The sequence below is a fragment of the Chanodichthys erythropterus genome, chromosome 10 (genome assembly GCF_024489055.1).
Source record: "Chanodichthys erythropterus isolate Z2021 chromosome 10, ASM2448905v1, whole genome shotgun sequence".
NCBI lineage: Eukaryota > Metazoa > Chordata > Actinopteri > Cypriniformes > Xenocyprididae > Chanodichthys > Chanodichthys erythropterus.
The window spans coordinates 59845595-59867032 of NC_090230.1; the positions used below are offsets into that span (position 1 = coordinate 59845595).

A 21438-nucleotide genomic window follows, 5' to 3' on the forward strand; every position below is an offset into this window, starting at 1 on the left:
GACACCAGTTGTCTCCTCAGCGAAAAACAGAGTACGATTGGATCCGCTTCCTATTTATATCCCCCGGATGTGGGCGGTGCGCATTATGCAAATATCGCACGCCAATGTTCATTGGCTTGTTTTAGTTCTCTCGAAGCTGATAGGGGCTCTCTAGCGATATCCCAATTCGTCGGTCACTACTGACATACGTCTCCGTTCCCTCCTTCAGGGAACGAGGGTTACATATGTAACCGAGACGTTTTTACACTTCTCATTCCTACAAATTTTGCCCAGTTTTGTCCAAAATCAGCTCAGATGATCTTTGGACTAAGTGGCACAGAAATTACTGAACAGATTTGTGATTTTCACTATCGTTCCTGAGATATATTTCTCCAAAGTTGACCCTGTCGGCATTTGTGTCTTTATGCTGGTTAGCTTAGCACGCTAATTGGTTATTTTGTAAATATGATATGAGAATGATCTAAACTAAAATTATTAAATATTATTAAATATAATATAACATGCAGTGTTTTATTGCAATAATTTTTTTTTATTTATTTGGCTCTCTATTGAAACTGTTGTTTTCTGTCATTTAAAATGTTCACCAAAGTATTTTTAGCTACTTTTTGAACCCATTGATCTAATCACACTGATCACATTCAACATCTTACGAAGTAAGACTACTTTGTAAGAATACAAAGTAAGAATACTTTGGTTTTTAAAGTTACTTTTAAAGTTTTGAAACCAAGGTATTTTTAAGCTACTTCTTGAACCCATGGAACCACTGAAAGGGCTTGGCCCCATGAGGCTGCTTGCAGCTTTAATTCTTATATAAATTTGCAAAGTGACCTAAGAATCATTTTCACTCAGAAAATTTCAGCAAATATGATGTGTGAATTTGCTAAACAAGCCTGCAAAATGGTTTGAACTGGTCCTCTCTCACTGCATTATTTGGAGTGCTGAAATCATGTGCATTTTATTAATTTAGCAAATTTTTTTTACAGATTTTATCCAAAGTGTCTGAAGCTGTTGATGCAGTTCTCTTCCTTCACAACTTTTCATTCCTTCATATTGATAAAGAGATGTTTATGTAAACAGTTAGGTAACGATTTCTGCAAACTCTGTTTTTGAGAAGTTCAAGTTCCAAGAAAGATTTATGTGACTGTTAACTTACATGTGTTTTTTATTTTTTTTCTATACTGAATGTAGCATGCAATCATGAAATGTGACAGAATGTGAAAAGTTATTTGTTGTGAGAAAGCAATTTTGGGTTCAGGTCAGATTTGGTCTTAAAGGGTTAGTTCACCCAAATATGAAATTTCTGTCATTAATTACTCAATTAATTACATGTCGTTCCACACCCACAAGACCATTGTTCATCTTCGGAACACAAAAATATATTTTTGATGAAATCTGAGACTTTTCTGATCCCCCATAGAAAGCAACATAATTAACATGTCAGAATGCCGACTCATTATTGGCCAGCTCCTGCATCAGCATCACACGCATGCGTGTGAACAGCATCGGCCAATACTGAGTTGATGATCTGCTGTAGAACCTGGAAGCCTGCACTGTCTATACAAAGTAAACATCATAGGAGAATGACAGGGAAGAGAAGAAATAGTTGAATAAAGTAATTATTTTTGTTTTGTTTTTGCAGACAGTAAGTATTCTTGTCGCTTCATAACAATATTTTTTTTCATACAAGATTGAACCACTGTAGTCACATGGACTATTTTAACAATGTCTTTACTACCTTTCTGGACTTTGAATGTGGTATTTATGTTGCTTTCTATGGGGATTAGAAACCTCTCGGATTTCATCATAAATATCTTAATTTGTGTTCTGAAGATGAACAAAGGTGTGTGGAACGACATGAGGGTGAGTAATTAATAAGAGAAATCTAATATTTTGGTGAACTAATCCTTTAAAATTTTACAGCAGTAGGCAGTAGAATGTTTCAGAAGTTCTCACCTTTCTGAACATGCTGGCAGAATCCATTTTGGTCTCTTGCAGGCTCATCTCTAATCAGGTCATACTTCACCAGATCATACTTAAAAATCAACTGCAAAAAAAAAAAAAACACTCAGCATTTTCCAAGAGGAGAGTATGATCCTATGGAGAAATAATAAAGTGGTTCCCAACCTGTGGTCCAGAGATCGCAAGGGGAGCGTGAGAGTTTATATGCTTTGTGGTCAAACATGGATACGAAAAACCTTTTAGTGTTTTTTCTAGGAATGCTCCAAATGATCGGCCACTTATCCGAAAATGTTGTCAATTACTTCCTTTGGTATAAGTGGTCTCTCAACTTGCCAATCACATAAGCCGATCACATTTTTATGAAGCAAAAGACACAATCTTATTCACACCAGCTGTGAGATCTGCGCAAAAATTAAAAGTCAGCAGTGGCTGGTGTGTATACAATAACGCAGTGAAAACGTGTGTATGGTTCAGACTACTTTATTAAAAATAAAATCCAGAATTTTTCCACTCTCTTCTCTTCTTTCCATAACATGGGAGTGTGTTCTCCCCATTACAAAACGGCTGCTTGTTCTCTCGATACTGTCTGTTTTAATGAGAAATCGCTTCAGGTGATTCATTGAGAGAGCAGTCCAAACAAATGCCAGTGGATTCAGACTGTCTTGCAAAGGTGTTTTACCAATTCATAATTTAAAACACAATTTAAGCGTCAGAAATTAAACAGAATATACTAAGCGAAGCAAGCTTTTTTCTTAAATACCACAACACAAACAACAAACTGCTCATCACTATAGCAACAGTAGACTCAGAGTTGGCGCGAGCGAGTGGAGGCGGGGCTAATTTGCATATTCATTGAGTTACATTCAAGCTATTTTAAGGCATGAAGAAATTTTTTTCACTTGAATTTTTTTTTTAAATATGTAATTTTGGTGATCAAAAATGAGTTTTAAGGTATAAAATAATTGACTACAGTGGGACTTTAAAGTAGTGTTTATGTAAGTGCAGTGCTGGTGCTGCTTTGTTTACAGAGGTAACCAAGCAAACTCTACACTGCAAAAATGCTTTTCTTATTTAGTATTTTGTCTCGTTTCCAGTCTAAATATCTAAGAATTCTTAAATCAAGATGCTTTTACTAGATAAGTAAAATGACATAAGATATTTTTTCTTGTTTTCTGGAAAATAAAATCAAAATGAAGCAAGTTTTTGCTTAAAACAAGCAAAATTATCTGCCAATGGGGTAAGAAAAATAATCTTGTTTCTGTTTGAAATCTTGTTTCTTGTTTGTAACGAAGCGGGACTGAGGCAGAGATCCATTTGCAAGCTTTATTAAGAATATCGTAGTTGTACAGGCTGGGTCGATCAGGGGCAAACAGGAACAGCAAGGGACAGGCAGAGTCGTGGTCACAGTACAGGCAGTAGATCAAGGACAGGCGGATATCATTCACAGAACAGTATACAAGGCAAGGGTCAGGATAGGCAGCAACGGGTCAATAAACAGGAACATGCAAGATCAAACACAGGCAGACAGGATACAAAGAAACGCTCAGAATTGTCACTAGGAATCAAGACTTCGCGGTGAGGTGGTGTGTGTGAGAGTCCTTTATAGTCAGATAATGTGCTTCAGGTGTATGTGGCTGATGATGATTGGAGTGGAGTGCGAACATGTGTATTGCTGCTGTCCCATAAGCACCACCTTCTGGTAGAGAGTGAATTTGCATGTTTTTTGTTGTTGTTTTTTTTTTTTTTTGGGGGTGGGGGGGTGGGGGCTTAGTGTTTCTTGTATGGAGGGGAGGCTTCATGGACAAAAGGTTGGGATCCACTGAGCTAGATCATCATTCAAACAGATGAGACTGATATGAACAAACACAACTTTCAGAATGAACACTGAAAAAATATTTCAAATTTAATGACTCTCGTGCAGATCTTATATCTTTAAAAACATTTTTTTAAATAGAAAATATTTATCAATTATTTCATCCCAATTAAATCTCTCATGAGTTTACGACGTAGTTAGCTTCATTGATTATAATTAGTGGTCAACTGATATGAGCTTTTGTAGTGGCTGATGCCGATATTTATGATAACACACAATTTAATTTCAAAGACGGTAACTAACACATGCACAATATTGCTGCAATAAAATTATTATTTATTTTACATATTATGAACCACAATCATTTGAAACTGATTATATTAAAAACTGATTTAAATATCTTGATTCTGTTCAATAATTGTTATATAATCTGTAAATGTTACACATATGCATTCAACAAATGGTGATTGGCACTACTGGCAAAAAACAGACTGGTTTGAAGAGGGCACAGCTTGAGCCCCACCAAGATAACGCCAAAGGTTGTTTGATCCCCAAAACAAGGATACAAAAAAGACCTTCTTCTTCTGAGTGACATCTGAGTGACACAGAGTTGAAATCCACAGGAAAACCCAGAGACTGTTTTTACACATAAACTGCATCAAATAATTCAAAAAGGATGGTAGACGGACTTATAATCAAACATCTTTAAACTGCATAATTCTATATCATGCCCACAACCTAAATATGTGACTATTATGCTTAGATCACACATAATTCATGCAATATTTATAACTATTGAATGGTTGACTGAAAGTGTTTCTTATTTCCTATCAGTATGTTTGTCTGCTCATAATTCAAAAGATGACTTGAATAAAATCTGTGTAAAATGTCTTTCTCTTACTTTGTTCCCTTTCTTTTCTGTTGAGAGTCTCGTATTCCAACTTAAGTTTTGCCGCAAAGTTTAATCAACGATATTACAGTCTTTGCCCATCTCAAAACTTCAAACTTCAGCCACGAGGGAGACTCTAGTATGATCGCAAGTATGATTCTAGCCAAACTGGTGCATTGATATAAATTTAATAACCCTGTCTAAGAAACGATAGAAGGGTTAAATCAATGATTAAAGATTCGTTCAGGCCAGGTTTTACAAAGTACATTGCTAGAAACTTTCACTCTTTCTTTTTCTTTCTTTCTTTCTTTCTTTCTTTCTACAACTTGTGTGAATGTGTGTGTGCGTGTGTTTGTGTTATATATGTGTTAGAATAATCAATAAAGTCTTGTTTATATTTCTAAAGAGCAGTGTCTTGTGTTATGTGCTTACGAATTTAATGTCTTAAACTGCTGATCTATGATACCTTGCTAATAAATAGTGTTTTCACTATAGTTTGGATTTTCTGCAACAGAACTGATAATTACGGCCCGTTCAAATGAACATTGGATGATTCGTAAAATAAGTGACTCTTTCAAAATTATGTATAAATTAATTAATAATTCTCTTTGAGCTAAATTGACCTGTTTCCCTTACATACATGTCCAGTCACCTTTATTGTTGGCTGATCCTGAATTGTACACCTGTACACCAATTATACAAGTATTGTCAAGTACTGCATGTGTGTGACATGAATCACATTAATGCTCTACAGTGACATTATTTTGAGAATAATATTTTGGATTTTGCATGTGCTCACATCACTGCTGTAAGCCATATTCTGGGAGCTTTTGTAATCTGAAGAATCTAAGAATAGCACAATGAAGATTACATGTCAATGCTCTTACTAGCACCTGTCCGCTCACACTGATCATGTATTATGGGAAACACTCAGACTCCATGATTAAGCAATAGATTAGCAGTAATCCAAGAAAGCATGACTCTTTATTCTCCCTCACAGGGAGAAATGCACAAAATGGGGGAAAATGTTTATTTGTGTTTCTGCATTTACATACATTTAGGGACTATGGTGATACAAAATCCAGGAAATTGAAGTTGATAATAATGAACTAAGTTGATTATAATGATAAATTCTGCCAAAAAGAATAGTTGTCATAGGTGCCCACATGTTTACATCCACTTAAGCTATAACTGACTGTATTCACATGAGATACTCCACACAATGGACATTTTGAGAGAGAGAGAGAGAGAGAGAGAGTGTGCACGCAAGAGAGCACTTCTGTTGTGTGTCATACAGCCCGATTCCGCCTTCACTAACTGCAAGTTAATCGAAAACGAATTGTGATCGGATTGTAATTTTGTGCTATGACGAGCTTGGCTACCTTTGATTAGGCTGTAGGCTGAAATTATAACCTGCCAAAGTGGCTAGTGGGAGTGGCTGTCTTACCCGCCACAGCTGAAATCTACCTACATTTGGCGGGTATTAATGTCAAGCACTGTAGGCTACTAAACTATGTATAAAAATTGTCTTACTTGTCTTAAAAATGTTCACCATTAATTTTTGGCAGCAGCTTGCACTAAATAGCATATTTTCTGAGCGATAGATGCTATTTACACTAAGTGCAAATAGCAATATATTCTATTTACACTAAGTGACAAAAGCAGCATTTTCTTAGCGATATGCTATTAACACTAGGTGAAAATAGAGATAGATTCTATTTACACCATGTAAAAGTATCAGTTTTTTCAGTAAAAATGTCATCTATACTTTGTATTGGCAGATACTATTTGCACCTCAGTATTTTTGTACATTAACAGGATGCAATAATATCATAGAGTGTAAATGATTAGATTTATTAAAGTCCCTGTAAAGTCAATTCTGAGAATTCTTTCTAAACACTTTATAAATGTTACAAATGTATTGCTGAAACACATTACAAAGACTGTGAATTGTGTAATGCTTAATTGTGAAATTAGAGCGTTAAACAGTATTTCACCAAATCTCTGCTCAGGATTTTTTGGGCGGAGCTAAAACTGGGGTCTGATGATGCACTTGGACCCCCGAGCATAGCCCCGCCCCTAACACCATATAACTGTCGATGACGCACCGAGCGTAGCGCCGCCTCTAACTCTACAGCGGTTCACTCGCTCAGTCTCGAGTGTCATTACAGTTATACAGCCCTTTGCACATTTAGCTAGTAATGCCTTCGTCACGCAAATGCATTTTACATGTTTGTTATAATACACAATATGCTCGGTCTCCTTATTTAAATTTCCTAAAACGATATGAAGGATTCTAAAGTGATCGTTCTACACCAGATAATTTTACAAACTTTCATCAGACAGCTGGGATTTACAGATAATCCACTGTTTTTGGTGAATGTGACTGAACAGACCTCGGCCTTCCTAACGTCCCACCGATAACCGATGATATATGGGGCCGGACAGAGTCTCTCCCGCCCCGGCCTTCATCCTTCCGTCTCGCGGCACCGTCATTTGTTGATTCAACAACAGTCGGCAGCACGTGCCCACCCATGAGTGTAAGTTGCCGAGTTTGCTTATGTTATAATAAGTAGGTAGTCCACAGTAACTCTACTAAAATTTGCAATCCTCTAAATGATCCTTTTTGTATGAATCAGTATGATTGACTCATTATTAGACTCAAATCAGTTGAGACGGCAGCTCTCGCGAGTGGGTGTGGTTTCAGCGCCAACAGCGGACATGCCCCCAGCGTTTGAGAGCAGAGAGCACTGCCTATTTTTTCGAGATTTTGATAACTTATTTCATTTACTTGCAGATTTTTTTAATCATTCAAATTTGGCTGGGTGGTTAATAACATTTTTCTGCGGTGTGACAAACTCAGAACACATACTTTAAAATGACTTTACAGGGACTTTAAAATTATTAAATGGATGCTGCCTTATTGGGAGAATAAAAACCCTCCCTACACCTTTCCCTAACTCTACCCCTAACACCTCGTCAGGGACTCCCTAATAATAGAGACCAGGTATTAACACTCCTGGAAAAAAAGCCTGAGATGAAGTCTCATTTTGTTACCTTCATGCAGAACATCTTTGATCGTGACTATGCCAAGGTAGCCCCTCCTCTTCGAGAAGGCCAGGAATGTTGGTATTTTTCCAATCTTTGGGGTGTACCACCTACAGAAGCCCGGTCAGATCAGAGTTGTCTTCGACTCTATTCTCTTTGAGTCTTACTGCGTTTCAGAAGGGAGCTGGTGGCTGTAACTGCGGACATCGAGCAGATGTTTCAAAGCTTCATTGTGAAAGAGGAAGATAGAGACTTCCTTCGTTTCCTTTGGTTCAAGGAAAATGACACCAGCAAAGAGATCATTGAATATCGCATGAGAGTGCACGTGTTCGGAAATAGTCCATCTCCTGCTGTAGCCATTTATGGTCTTCGACGAGCAGCAGCTAATGATGAGGAGTACGGTTCAGATGCCAAACACTTTGTAGAGAGACAATTCTATGTCAATGATGGACTTTTGTCAACACCCATAGCTGTGGAAACAATCGACCTGCTGACAAGAACAAAGGAGATGCTGGGACAACTCAACTTGGAAGCTGATCCTACTCCTAACCAATGTAGTCTCAGACTTAGCTGGGATGTGAAGAGAGACATATTCACCTTTCATGTAACAGACATCAATAAGCCCTTTACTCGCAGAGGGATACTTGCTACTGTCAACAGTCTCTTTGACCCACTCGGGTTCGTTGCCCCTATCATCATTGAAGGGAAATTTCTATTACGAGAACTCTCAGGTGAGCCTCTTGACTGGGACTCTCCTCTCCCTGAAGATAAGGAAGAAGCGTGGAATGCATAGAGGAAATCAATATAATATCTCAAACAGCTGGAGATTCCCAGACCGTATGTCCATACTACCCTCTCTACAGCTCTGAGAAAGGAACTTCATATTTTCTCAGATGCTTCTGTCAGAGCGATTGCAGCAGTGGCATATCTTCATGTAATTAATGAAGAAGGAGCGTGTCAAACTGAGTTCGTCCTAGGGAAGGCGAAGTTGGCTCCACAAGTTGCTTATACAATTCCCAGACTGGAATTAGGAGCTGTGGTTCTAGCTAGATCTTTAGATGCTGTGGAGTTTTACACGGATAGCAGAGTTGTCCTGGGATACATCTATAACCAGACATAGCTTCTACGTATATGTAGCCAACAGAGTGCAGCGTATCCGCAAAGTGTCAAGCCCAACACAATGGCACTGTCTCCATGAAGCATAACCCTGCAGACCATGTCACCCACTCTGATTCAGCAGCACTGTTGAGCACAACTACCTGGCTTACAGGACCCACCTTCCTGTTGCAAGTGCATCAGAATCTGCCACTAGAGGAGGAATTCGACCTCATCGGGCCATAATTGGATGTGGAGCTTCTTCCTCTTGTTAAACAAACAAGACATTCCTCAGACCAATATCAGAAACTGTTCTTCTCATGCCAGCAGATGACTGATATTTTGTGAGGTTTAATATGAACATTCCCTTTATCTCATTTGGTTATATAGTGGTATCAAAATAATACCAGGCGGGGAGTGTCATGGCACACATTTATTTGTTATTTCTTAGCACCATCTTGTGGCAGTTTGGTGTAGCAACAAAGAACATTGATGACTGTGAGCTGTTTCCTTAGTGGTTGGTTTAGGTCATGTGATTCTAGGGTTAGAGGTTAACCGGGAAATAACTGCAGTGTTCCAGATTCTTTCCATGTGGTTGGCTCTCTGTTTCCTTAAAGGTGCCGTAGAACGTCTTTTTAAAAGTTGTAATATAAGTCTAAGGTGTCCCCTGAATGTGTCTCTGAAGTTTCAGCTCAAAATATTTTTTTAAATAAATTTTTTTAACTGCCTATTTTGGGGCATCATTAAATATGAGCTGATTTAGGCTACGGTCCCTTTAAATGCTCATGCTCCCTGCCCAAGGAGCTTGCGCTTGCCTTTAACAGCATAAACAAAGTTCACACAGCTAATATAACCCTCAAAATGGATCTTTACAAAGTGTTCGTCATGCATGCTGCATGCATATCGGATTATGTGAGTATTGTATTTATTTGGATGTTTACATTTGATTCTGTATGAGATTGAGGCTATGCTCCGTGGCTAACAGCTAATGCTACACTGTTGGAGAGATTTATAAAGAATGAAGATGTGTTTATTAATTATACAGACTGCAAGTGTTTAAAAAATGAAAATAACGACAGTCTTGTCTCCGTGAATACAGTAAGAAATGATGGTAACTTTAACCACATTTAACAGTACATTAGCAACATGCTAACGAAACATTTAGAAAGACAATTTACAAATATCACTAAAAATATCATGATATCATGGATCATGTCAGATATTATTGCCCCATCTGCCATTTTTCGCTGTTGTCCTTGCTTGCTTACCTAGTCTGATGATTCAGCTGTGCACATCCAGATGTCCTGCCTTTGTCTAATGCAGGGGTACTCAACAGGCGGCCCGCATCCGGCCCGTCAGCATTACATTTGTGGCCCGCATCATGCTACATATAAATGTATTTTTATTATAATTTGCGTTCAAAATTAGCGTGAATATTACTTAGTTTTTTTTACACGTACACAAGGGTAGGCGTACAGTGCACGTGACGCTGTAATCATCAGCAGAGAACGCGTATAGTGTACGCGCGCAGCAGTTTTTCTAACCGCAAAGAACAATATAAACTGAAGGCACTTTGCACGCGCACATTGAATAGTTTTTGCACTAATTTAGTTTGTCCACAAGGTGTCAGCACTAAAACGGGCTGTTGTTTCAGTCTGAAAAGAAACGGAGATCGGAGAAGACAGAACAAGAATAACAACAAACACCTACCGTGTTGAAGAGCGCTCGTTTGAGGGGATTAAAAGATACCAGCAACTCTAATTTTAAACAAGTACAAAGAGATTTTATTGTAACTATTTGAGCGAAAAAGACTAGACAAGCATGAATCTCTCTAGTGCGCATGTGTCGAGCACTTGTGTTCGTGAACGCCATTAAAGGCTCGAGACTGTGCGCGCAAGTAAAAAACAAAGTAACCTTATTTTTCCATGATGAAATGCAGTTGACATTCCTCAAACTTTGCAGTGTGTAAGTTGCCGAGCAGCATGAAAAACAAACCTTTTTTTTCTTAATGTCAATGTGTTATAAACAGAAAGGAAGCAGCGCTCCCATTACAGATCTGTCATCACATCATTGAGCTCACGGAGAATATCTGATTTATCATGTTTACAACGTTGGTTATAGTTAGATAATTCATAAAATTGTGATTGAACATTAAAAAAAAGAAAAAATATTTTTGGATTCTGACCAAATTAAAAGGTAGGTAATAATAATACAAATAATAAAACATGTATTCTCTGAGTATAAATAGGTGCTATAAAAAGTGTTAAAAAGGTGCAATGGAGTATAAAAAGACTATAAAAAAGTGCAATGTTTTCGTCTTATGGACAAACTCTTATCAGCCAATGAACAACAGCCAGACCTTAAAAACTGCACTTTTAGTAAATAAACAGTAAAACTACAAATATTGTCTTAAGTAGGCCTAAATAAAAGTCTTTCGATCCAAGTTATAATTTGTGGCCCTTCGCGTTTCATTTGGTTAAAATGCGGCCCTCTTGGCCTCTGAACTTGAGTACCCCTGGTCTAATGCTTGAACATGAGCTGGCATATGCAAATATTGGAGGCGAACATATTAATGATCCCGACTGTTACGTAACAGTCAGTGTTATGTTGAGATTCGCCTGTTCGTCGGAGGTCTTTTAAACAAATGAGATTTATATAAGGAGGAGGAAACAACGGTGTTTGAGACTTTATGTCATTTCCATGTACTGAACTCTTCTTATTTAACTATGCCAAGATAAATTAAATTTTTAATTCTAGGGCACCTTTAAGGTTTTGTGCCTTGGAAAGGCTTTGCCTGTAAGTTGTTACCTTTTTTTTAATGTATGTATATTAGGGGTGTAACGGTTCACAAAATTCACGGTTCGGTTCGGTACGTTTTAGATACAGCAAAAAGAAAAAATTGTCAGATAAATTTCCTTGATTTTTTTTTAAATGTTTTATTTATTAAAACTAACAAAGTATGATTTTTTTTTTACATTGAACAATGATGGAGCTATACTTTACCCATCTTCTATAGTGTTTTCTTAGCAGCATACTGTATAAAACAAAAACAGCTCCTTATAAAAAAATGAAAATGTTATATTGTAGTAGTTATGAACAAATACAAAGAAAATAACTGGGGCTTTTGTTTTTTGGTACAAAGCAGGAATTTTTTTCATCTTGTTCCAGATACTGACACGCTGGGGTGATGTCGGCGTAAATGAGTTGACATGTTTTAAGTATTCCCGCTGGTGTACCCTATTGTCACGTAGGCTAGCAGATGCGACATACCGTTGTTTTTTTATCCACCACTCTCTTGCCATCACCATCATAGCTTACAGGGAATCCAAAGTGCACCCAAACACCAGACCTGTTGGTTATTGGAGGATATTCTATTTCTGGTCTGTTAAACGCATTAGCCATTTTGCAACGAGCCATCAGTGCGTACTGAGTGAGCGAGCGCCTGACTGAGTAGCCTAACATAAACATATACGTTGGTGTTTTTTTTCTTCGGGGGTGTCAGGGGCGTTGCCTGTTACGTCGTTTGGGTTATTGGGCTACCTTGTTGAACGCATAACATTATATTTCACACACTTTTTTATTTTCCAAATGTAATTAATTAGTCCAACAAACCGCCTCATACCGAACAGTTTGATACGAATAGGCGTATCGTTACACCCCTAGCTAATGTATATATTTGTAATTCATAAGTTTGAGTTTAAATCGAACTATTCTCCAACGATGGTAATTTGTGAACAACAATAATACTAGGCAGAGCAGAATGCAGCCTTTTGTTGTGCGTTCAAAGAACATTGTAAACAATGTAAATTCATTCATGTTTATTTGTGAACATTCTGTAACAAGACATTTGTAATCTTGTATGTTTCAGTTTTACAAAAAAGAGAAAGAAGAGGAAAGAAGACAACAGTAAAAACCCTCAACTTTCAACCTTCAACTCCTGTGTCTGACCTTTTCTGACTCCTGCTAGCTATCTGTCAGTTTTGCGTAGATGAAACACACATCTGGGACAGAATACCACCCAATAAAAAAATGTAACGCATAACATTATATTTCACACACTTTTTTATTTTCCAAATGTAATTAATTAGTCCAACGAACCGTTCGGTACATAATGCGTACCACGTACCGAACCGAAAGCCTCGTACCGAACGGTTCGATACGAATACGTGTATCGTTACACCCCTAATGTATATATTTGTAATTCATAAGTTTGAGTTTAAATCGAACTATTCTCCAACGATGGCAATTTGTGAACAACAATAATACTAAGCAGAGTTGAATGCAGCCTTTTGTTGTGTGTTCAAAGAACATTGTAAACAATGTAAATTCATTCATGTTTATTTGTGAACATTCTGTAACAAGACATTTGTAATCTTGTATGTTTCAGATTTACAAAAAAGAGAAAGAAGAGGAAAGAAGATAACAGTAAAAACCCTCAACTTTCAACTTTCAACCTTCAACTCCTGCGTCTGACCTTTTCTGACTCCTGTTAGCTATCTTTCAGTTTTGCGTAGATGAAACACACATCTGGGACAGAATACCACCCAATAAAAAAATTTAATATTATTAAACACTCGTTCGCAGTTTATTTACACTTTTAGAAAATTATTTTAATTTTTATTGAAAATAAATGTGAGCTCGGCAAAAGGCGGATTCAGGGCTGCGAGCCTTACTCGCTACTGCTGTGCCACTGAAGATGTTGAATTTAGTGTGTCTTTTTTTTAAAACTTGAGTAGCCCAACCAGACATTGGTGTAAATAGTGTTTGCCAAGGGACAAGGGACACTATTTGCATTTAGTGTAAATAGACAATCCATGCTTTGAACATGGTTTTAATGTTTGTAATGGACTCGTTCATGGTACACAGAATGTTTTAAGAATGTTGACTAGCTGAGTCAATATATATATATATATATATGAAGAGTATATTTGCAACGAAACTCTTCATATATATATATATATATATATATATATTCTGGGTTAGAGATTGCAAACCAAAACTGGACCAATCAACTGTGAGCAAAGTGACATATATCTGATGTAATAAAGTCACTCCCCTCTCTTGCTCCAAATTAAAGCAGTTTAGTGACAAAATTACCCATATTTCACCTTTAATAATTTATATTATATGAATTGTAATTATTTATCATTCATATAGTCAAATAATTATTGTATAAACTGAGAATTAATATTAAACTTGGCTTTTAAATTAATATAAATATATATATATATATATATATATATATATATATATATATATATTATATATATATATAGAGATACAAGCATTAATACAGAGTGCTTTTAAATTGACTGAACTTGTCTTTTCTTCTGAGCTCTTTGTGAACCTATATAAATTATTTAAATTCATATTTACTTGCATTGATATAGTCATATTTTCATTCAGCTGCCTTCTCAAACTTTCACAGCAACAGCGGCGTTTATTCTTGCCTTGTAAATGCATTTAAAATCATGATATTTGTTCAGAACTATCTGTTAATCTTCAGCAGAGAAGTGAATTGCACGGCTCTCTCGCGAGAAGTGAATCAAACTGACGCTCTCCTTCTGCGCTGTAAACCCTAAAGCTCAAAATAATTAATTGGTTTGAGTAGGACAAACTTAAATTAAACAAATGTGACCAGTCACGGAAAGTAGGGACACAAGTCGGTTCTGAAAGTGTAGTCTCCAAGCTTTCCAATGATGTGTGACACATGGAAATCTGATAATGTTTGGAGAAGTTGTGGCCATTTGAAGGTAGGCATTCAAGAAAGCTCTATAGGGAGAAAAACGCCTCTAAAGTTGCAGTTCTCACCTGTTCTCACCTGCTGGGAGTGACAATAGGGCTCATTTACATCTCATTTAGATAAACCATACCCCCTGTAAAGCTGCATGGACCGCATACTATTAATAATAAAGGTTAATGTGCATTATAAATGTCAGTAATTTATCTTTTTTGACATTTATAAAAATGATTTAGAGGCTGAAATATGTGACTTTTTTTGTCAAAACTCTATTTGAACTTGTGCATTGTAGATTGTTGTAAGACACTCCTTTAAAATAATAACATTAAAACTGATGGGCAGATTTTAATGTTTATGTAAAGAAAAAGTACATATTGATGCTAATTTTATTTGTTATTTGCTGGTTTTCCACATGAAACTTGGTGAATTTACTTTTTGAACAGGATTCTGTGATAACCGTGATCATTTTGGTCACTATAATCATGAAATGAAATTTTCTCAGCTGAGAAGCCTGTTAAAGAAGAATAGGCAACTAACTGGACTAACAGAGGCCAGAGATCGCTAACTATGGCTATTCAAAACACTTTTCAAGACAATAAATACACGATTGAGACGATGAATGCATGTATTGACTGAATTTGTGTCTGAATAGCGCTCCCTCCGTGGGCGTGGCCGCATTAGTGGATAATGAGCTGAATCACAGACTTCTGACATGGCTCTTTTTTCATACAGATTACATAAACACAGAATGTTTGTTTTTCAACGTTTTTTCAGACACAAGTATAATTTTTTTATGATTAGTATTCACTAAGTTACAGTTCATTTTCGGAGAACTATCAGATTGGACTTCGTTCAGAGGGAGATGAGAGATCACGCATCATGTTATTTTTCTTTATTTTACAAAAAGCACAACATTTTGTTTTTACTCTGAGTGTACACAACTAAAAGAAGATATTCTATAGTTTCAATTGATATATTACTTATGTCTCTATGACAAAAAATGACGGAGTATTTTAAGTCTGTTTTGCTGCAATGTGAAAAAATCCTGCAAAATGCGCCGGCGTGTTACCCGACTCCAGAGAGGTAATGTCTTATTATGCCGCTTTCATCGTCGCTCAGATCGTCTTCAGAATCAGTGAGCGCTTGTTCATAAGCATCCGGCTTGTCGAAGAAGTACTTCAAAACATTTTCGGTGTAACGGCCACAGTTCTTCATTGAATTTTGATATCAGCTAGAGTTTCTTTCTCATTTTGCTCGAAAGTTGTGCTGCCGACTTGTGTCCCTGGTTTCCGTGACGGGTCACAAATTATTTCAGTCAAATTAACTTTTATGTGTATTTAGAACTTTCTTTTTCTTTCAAGTTCACAGAACTGATATATTTTAAGTAAACGGAACTGTTTCGTTGTTTTGAGTTTTATGAACTTAATTCTTTTAATTTAGAACTTAAAGGCACAATATGTAAATTTTTTGCAGTAAAATATCCAAACCACTAGGCCAGTGTTCAGTTGAGTACTTACAATATCACAAATGTTTCCAACTATTTGTAAATCATGAGAAAATCGCAATTTTAACCAAGGATACGGGACGTGGCTGGAATGGCGTCATATCTGCATTACCCTCGGTTTCCAGCTTTATTTTGTAGAAACCATGGAAACACCAAAGACGCTTTAATATGTTGCATGTTTTTTTTTCTCTGATTTCTTAAGCCTTTTCCAATCATGCAGTGAAACTTTGGCCATTGGTTCATGGAGTTGTAAGTAAACGAACCAATGATGGCACAGCGGAGCCGCACAGGCCAATGGTGAGCGAGCCCGCTCGAGCCCACCAAAAGGGGCGGAGTATCACTATATAAGTCTCACCTTGGCAGACTGATTCATTCTCCTTCAGCGATGCAGATCACATCTCTTCGCTTGATCCAAACTTGAAGCTGCCTTCATCTGCAAGCAGCTGGAATTCACCGATCAATTCGCCGCTCTGCAGCAGTCAGATCAGCTCACCTCTCTTCTGCTCGCCGCTCTCAATTCAGCTCGCTGCTCTCTAAGCAGCCTGCAGCTCTGATAAACTTTCCGCTTTGCATCTTGTTGCTCAGTCCGCCGCTCTCGTGCAAGCTCTCGTCATCACTGGCTTGCGCAATCTCATCCATGAATATGATTTCTGTCCCGTCCCGATTCTTTTCCACTGACTGTGAGGTGAAGACATCTCCCAAGATCCCGCACTCAAAATCGGCGTCATCAAGCTATGCCTTTGTTTTGAATAGGCGACCTCTAGCGACGAAAAACTTACATATTGTAGCTTTACGTTTAACTGAAACTGGTCTGGGATTTCTATTTCCCAGCATGCTTTGGCCATGGCACTCGAAAGGGAGAGTAAATGCTAAAGTGCAAGATTAATGGTAAGTGGGAGATTTAGTAGTGATTAATGTTTTGTTATGCTAATTCAGAAGAGTTTCTGTTAATATGGGTTTTTGGAGAGTTACTATCATGGTGACGTGGTGCATGTGGCTTGGTTTGAGAGCAGGTATATTGCTTTATTGCTGTACTCAATTTTATATTATTTTTATGTACTCAGCAAGGTAATATAAATAAGCTTTAGTAGAAAATCTTATATCACAATGTGAGTAATTTTATATCACGATAACAATATACATCACAATATAGTTATTTTTGCTTTAAATACGATTTTTATGAAATCAAAATTTTCCACATCATTGAAATTTTATCAATTTCAATATAATTTAAGAAATTTATACTAGCCTAAAAACTCTCAAGCTTACTGAAGACAAATAAACTGTGATAAAGAAAGAGCAAAGAAGAAAAACTACAATAGAACAAAGACAGATGAAATAGACACATGAAAAAACTAAAAAATGTATAAAGTAATCAAAGGTATAAAATACAATGCGTAGTCTTTTCTGTGTAAATTAAATATACGTTTATTCTTATTAAAGTTAAAAAAGCAAGCAGTTAGAGATTTTCTGTTGTTTGATTAGCATTAATAATGACAGCAGGTAAATTTGGATGCTGTCCCTTTAAGACTGACTGCACCAATCCATTAACCATTAAATGGTTTAAAACCACTTGTTTTTAAACCGCAATGCTTAAAAACTCATGAAAATTATAAGCTTTCGTGACCGCGCAACATAGCAACCTCACACGACGCAATCGTGTCAATCAGTATATCGGCCACCCCTACTTATTGTGCTTAAAACACTTTAACATGGAGCACGTCTCTAATTCGCGATCGCCTTCTGAGAGAGGAAGGTTTCATTCACGCATGCAGTTCCTTTTCTGGATATTTTCTGCTTATAACTCTTTTAACATCAAGCACAACCCTCTCTTTATATTCTCTTTATACTGCAATATATTTACATACTACGATATATACGATATAGCAAAATCTCTAACGATAGACATTTTATTTCGTGGTAACAATATACAGCTATGGAAAAAATTAAGAGACCACTTAACATTGATTTCTGAACTTGAAGTGGTCTCTTAATTTTTTCCATAGCTGTATATGTCGTCATATCGCACAGAATATCAACTATATAAACTAACTTCATAACTTTTACTTGCACTGATATAGCTTTTAGTTGTCCACTTTCATAGAAAGCTCTTTTCTTCTTGCTGTGTAAATTTGCTTATATTCTTAAAATTTTTCAATCTCGTAATATTTTGCAGAAGAGAGAAGTGAATTGCAGTTTCACAGTTCCACATCATGTGATTGGCTGTTCGCTACTGATGTCACACCTAAACTCAGGATCAGAGCTTGAGTTGACAGAGTTGATGAACAGTGTTATGGTACCAAGAAAGCCTAGTTGGATTGGTTTGGTTTTGTCAACTCGAAACTAATCCTGTAACCCTGAGTTTGTTCAACTACCATCATGATATGGGCCACTGATCTAAACCAGGTTGGATTTGTATAGTTTTGTCAACTCTAAACCTACTCTGAAACTCAGAGCTTGTTCCACTGTAAAACCGAACAGTGAAATTAATTAAATTAAATGAGTTTGTTTCACTCAAATAATAATGAAAGTTCATTGTACTTAAAAGAAAAAAGTTGCATGAACTCAAAATTTCATTGTAGTAAGCTGAACTTAATATGATTGAGTTGAGCTGCAGCAGATTTCTAATTCCCAGCATGCTTTGCATCAGACCATATAAATAACTGTTGAAATTAAGTGTTATTTTGTGTGTTTTTGCACAAGATTAACATATGGAGATATAAGTTAATGTTTAATGTTGTGTTATGTTGGGATTCAGAGGGGATCTGTTATGTTAGTTTTGTAGGGTTAACGCTGTGTTGAAGAGTAGAGTCTGTGGTTAGGTTGAGGATGAGCTGCAAAACATTTAAGACCACATATGTTGTTTGATTACATATATGCACCAGAGACACCTGTGCACCACACTGGCCTTGATCTGCTTCCATGGCTCTCAGCCCCGCCCCACTTGTCACAAAAATTTTAAGTTCTACCAACTTTAAAAAAATGAGTTAGTTTACTTAAATGTTTTGAGGTAATAATTTTCCTCAAATGTTTTGAGTATTCTGAACTAATTGGGTTTTACAGTGTAGCTTCATGCAACAGGACACAGGTGAGAGTAATCTATGACAACACAGGTGCAGCAAATTAAAAATAACATGGTTTGGCACACAATATGTTTGGATAACGTCTTCCTCTGTCATTCCCTCATGGGTATTTTTGTTGCGTCTCCAGTAGTTGTTGATTAGTCTCATATGTTTTTTTGATGGTACAACAACAGGCAATAAAATTAAGCTGAGCATACCAAGTACTTTTGTTTAAAAAAAATTGGACTGTGGACAGGTGCACTTTACCATACACTAGTGTCTGTGTAAAAACACAGCATCAAAACAAATAAACAAACTAATCAAGAACATCTTAAACACACAACAGGGATGCTAATCATGCTCTGGTACTCATGGTCATTGACCCTGGGCCTTTGACATCAAAGCAAAGAGATGCAAGTAATGAATTCTGGGACAATCACATGTTTGTCCGATATCTGACGTTGGGACGCACACCTATATTAGATCTATTTCAAATATTTACTAAGACTTGCTTATCTTTTTGTTGCCCTTTAAACTTGACAACCAGCCCTGAGCCCAGGCTGCATTGAGTTTCTGAACTAACCTTGTAAAAGAAATTGGAGCGGCCGACGGCTCCGATCCTGCCGACGTGGTTCATGAAGCACAGGTTTCCTTCGGTGGAGCCGTATATCTCACACATGCGGATCTCCCCGAAACGCCGGAGGAACTCTCTCCAGACGTCCTGCCGGAGTCCATTCCCAACACCCATGTGCACCATGTGATCCTTCTCATTCTCTGCCTAACAGACACACAACACATCAAGATGAAGCTTTTCACAATAACACACAGACATAGTGAAAGATTAATGCTAGAGACAACAGAGATGCCTTGGATGCCCTGAGAGAAATCGGCAAAGTGGCATGTTCGATCTGGGTCCCATTTTTCATATATAACTTTTAAGTTTAAGTCCAGTGTGTAATTATGAAAAGAAAATGTGAGTAGAGTTTGTCCATGCAGAACTTGTTACCACAATGCTAGGGTGTTCTGGGTGGCTGTTACATGGTTTCTTATGTCAAAATAGCTCACCCTCTGGCTCATGTTTTTCCTTCAATGTAAGTCAGAGTGATTTCTCAGTAAGAACGTGTGAGGGTGAACAATACAAGCCAGTCAGACCAGCAGAACCTCTCCATATACACAACAACCAGCCAGGTTGTGTGTGCTGTCAGTTAAAGCTCATCAATGGACTGACAAGCAACATTTCCTGCCTTTTACACGATACATGTCCCATTTTGAAAACTGTGTGTGCAGAGATTCATATGTGGATGTTCCTGCTGCAGAATGTGTGTTTCTGTGCTCATGTGTCTGTCACTGTAATGTTTTGCACGTCCTGATATTGCTGAGTTAGATGAGTTCCTGGAACAACATTCTAGTCTGAAAATTTAATCTTAACCCTATTCCTACCTCAAACATAACCCTACCCAAAAGTTATCCCAAAAATCAGAGGGAAATGATAGATGAATAACACTTATGTAGAAGCATCAATTCATGATTTTAAGCCTAAACTTGACATAATCTGTAAAGTTGTTCATGAAATCTGATTGGTTGATCTGAATGTTGTTCCAGGATCAACAAAAATGTTGACCCAGGAACATGTTGAACTCAGCCATATCAGGTTATGGGGAAGTTTTTTTTTTGTGTTTGCTGAGCTTGCACATGGTGTGTCCGTAGTGAGCACACTGATGAATACGGTGCGACCGTCCGGGCGGTGTTAGAGGACGGACACAAAGAGATCTTTGACAGACTGTGGGACATGCTGATGTCCTGACGCACATGAACCGTGAATGAAAATCATTAACAAAAGAGCCGTCTGTCAGTTAGCCATGAAAACGTGACACAACCCCACACAAACCAAAAAGTTCATTTTCATAGATTCACAGAGCACATGGATTCTTTCTATGCAGAGTTTGTCTGCGTGACCAAAGACAGACAAGCAGTGCAGTGAGCTTCTGAGTATGGATCTTTCTGGAGACCTGGGTTGATTGTTAAAGTAATGAGGCATGACGCATAATGAAGACATTAATGTGGAGTTAACAGGACCGTGGCTGGTCTTATTGTTATAAGATTATGTAATATGCTCTTTCAATTACACAACTACCACCAAGCATTTATGATTTCCAACTGAATGACCTGAAACCAGACATCATCAAAAACATCACAAAGGGTCATACATGCATTGGAGTCATGCTCAGAAAACACATCAGGAAAGGGATAGTTCACCCAAAAGTGAACATTCTGTTATTATTTACTCACTGGCATGTTGTTCCAAAACTTTCTATCTTCAGTGGAACA

General features: G+C 37.3%; 1 protein-coding gene across 3 annotated transcripts in view; it reads right to left on the reverse strand.

The window, feature by feature from the left end:
• Nucleotides 1–21438, reverse strand: part of slc27a6 (solute carrier family 27 member 6) — a 42612-nt gene that overhangs the window by 12235 nt on the left and 8939 nt on the right. For all 3 annotated transcript variants that reach the window (XM_067398446.1, XM_067398445.1, XM_067398444.1), the window contains exons 5-6: nt 19694–19888; nt 1954–2044 (exon numbers count right to left, since the gene is read on the reverse strand). In XM_067398446.1, the coding sequence (XP_067254547.1) occupies nt 1954–2044; nt 19694–19888 (286 nt within the window). The remainder of the gene's footprint in view (nt 1–1953; nt 2045–19693; nt 19889–21438) is intronic.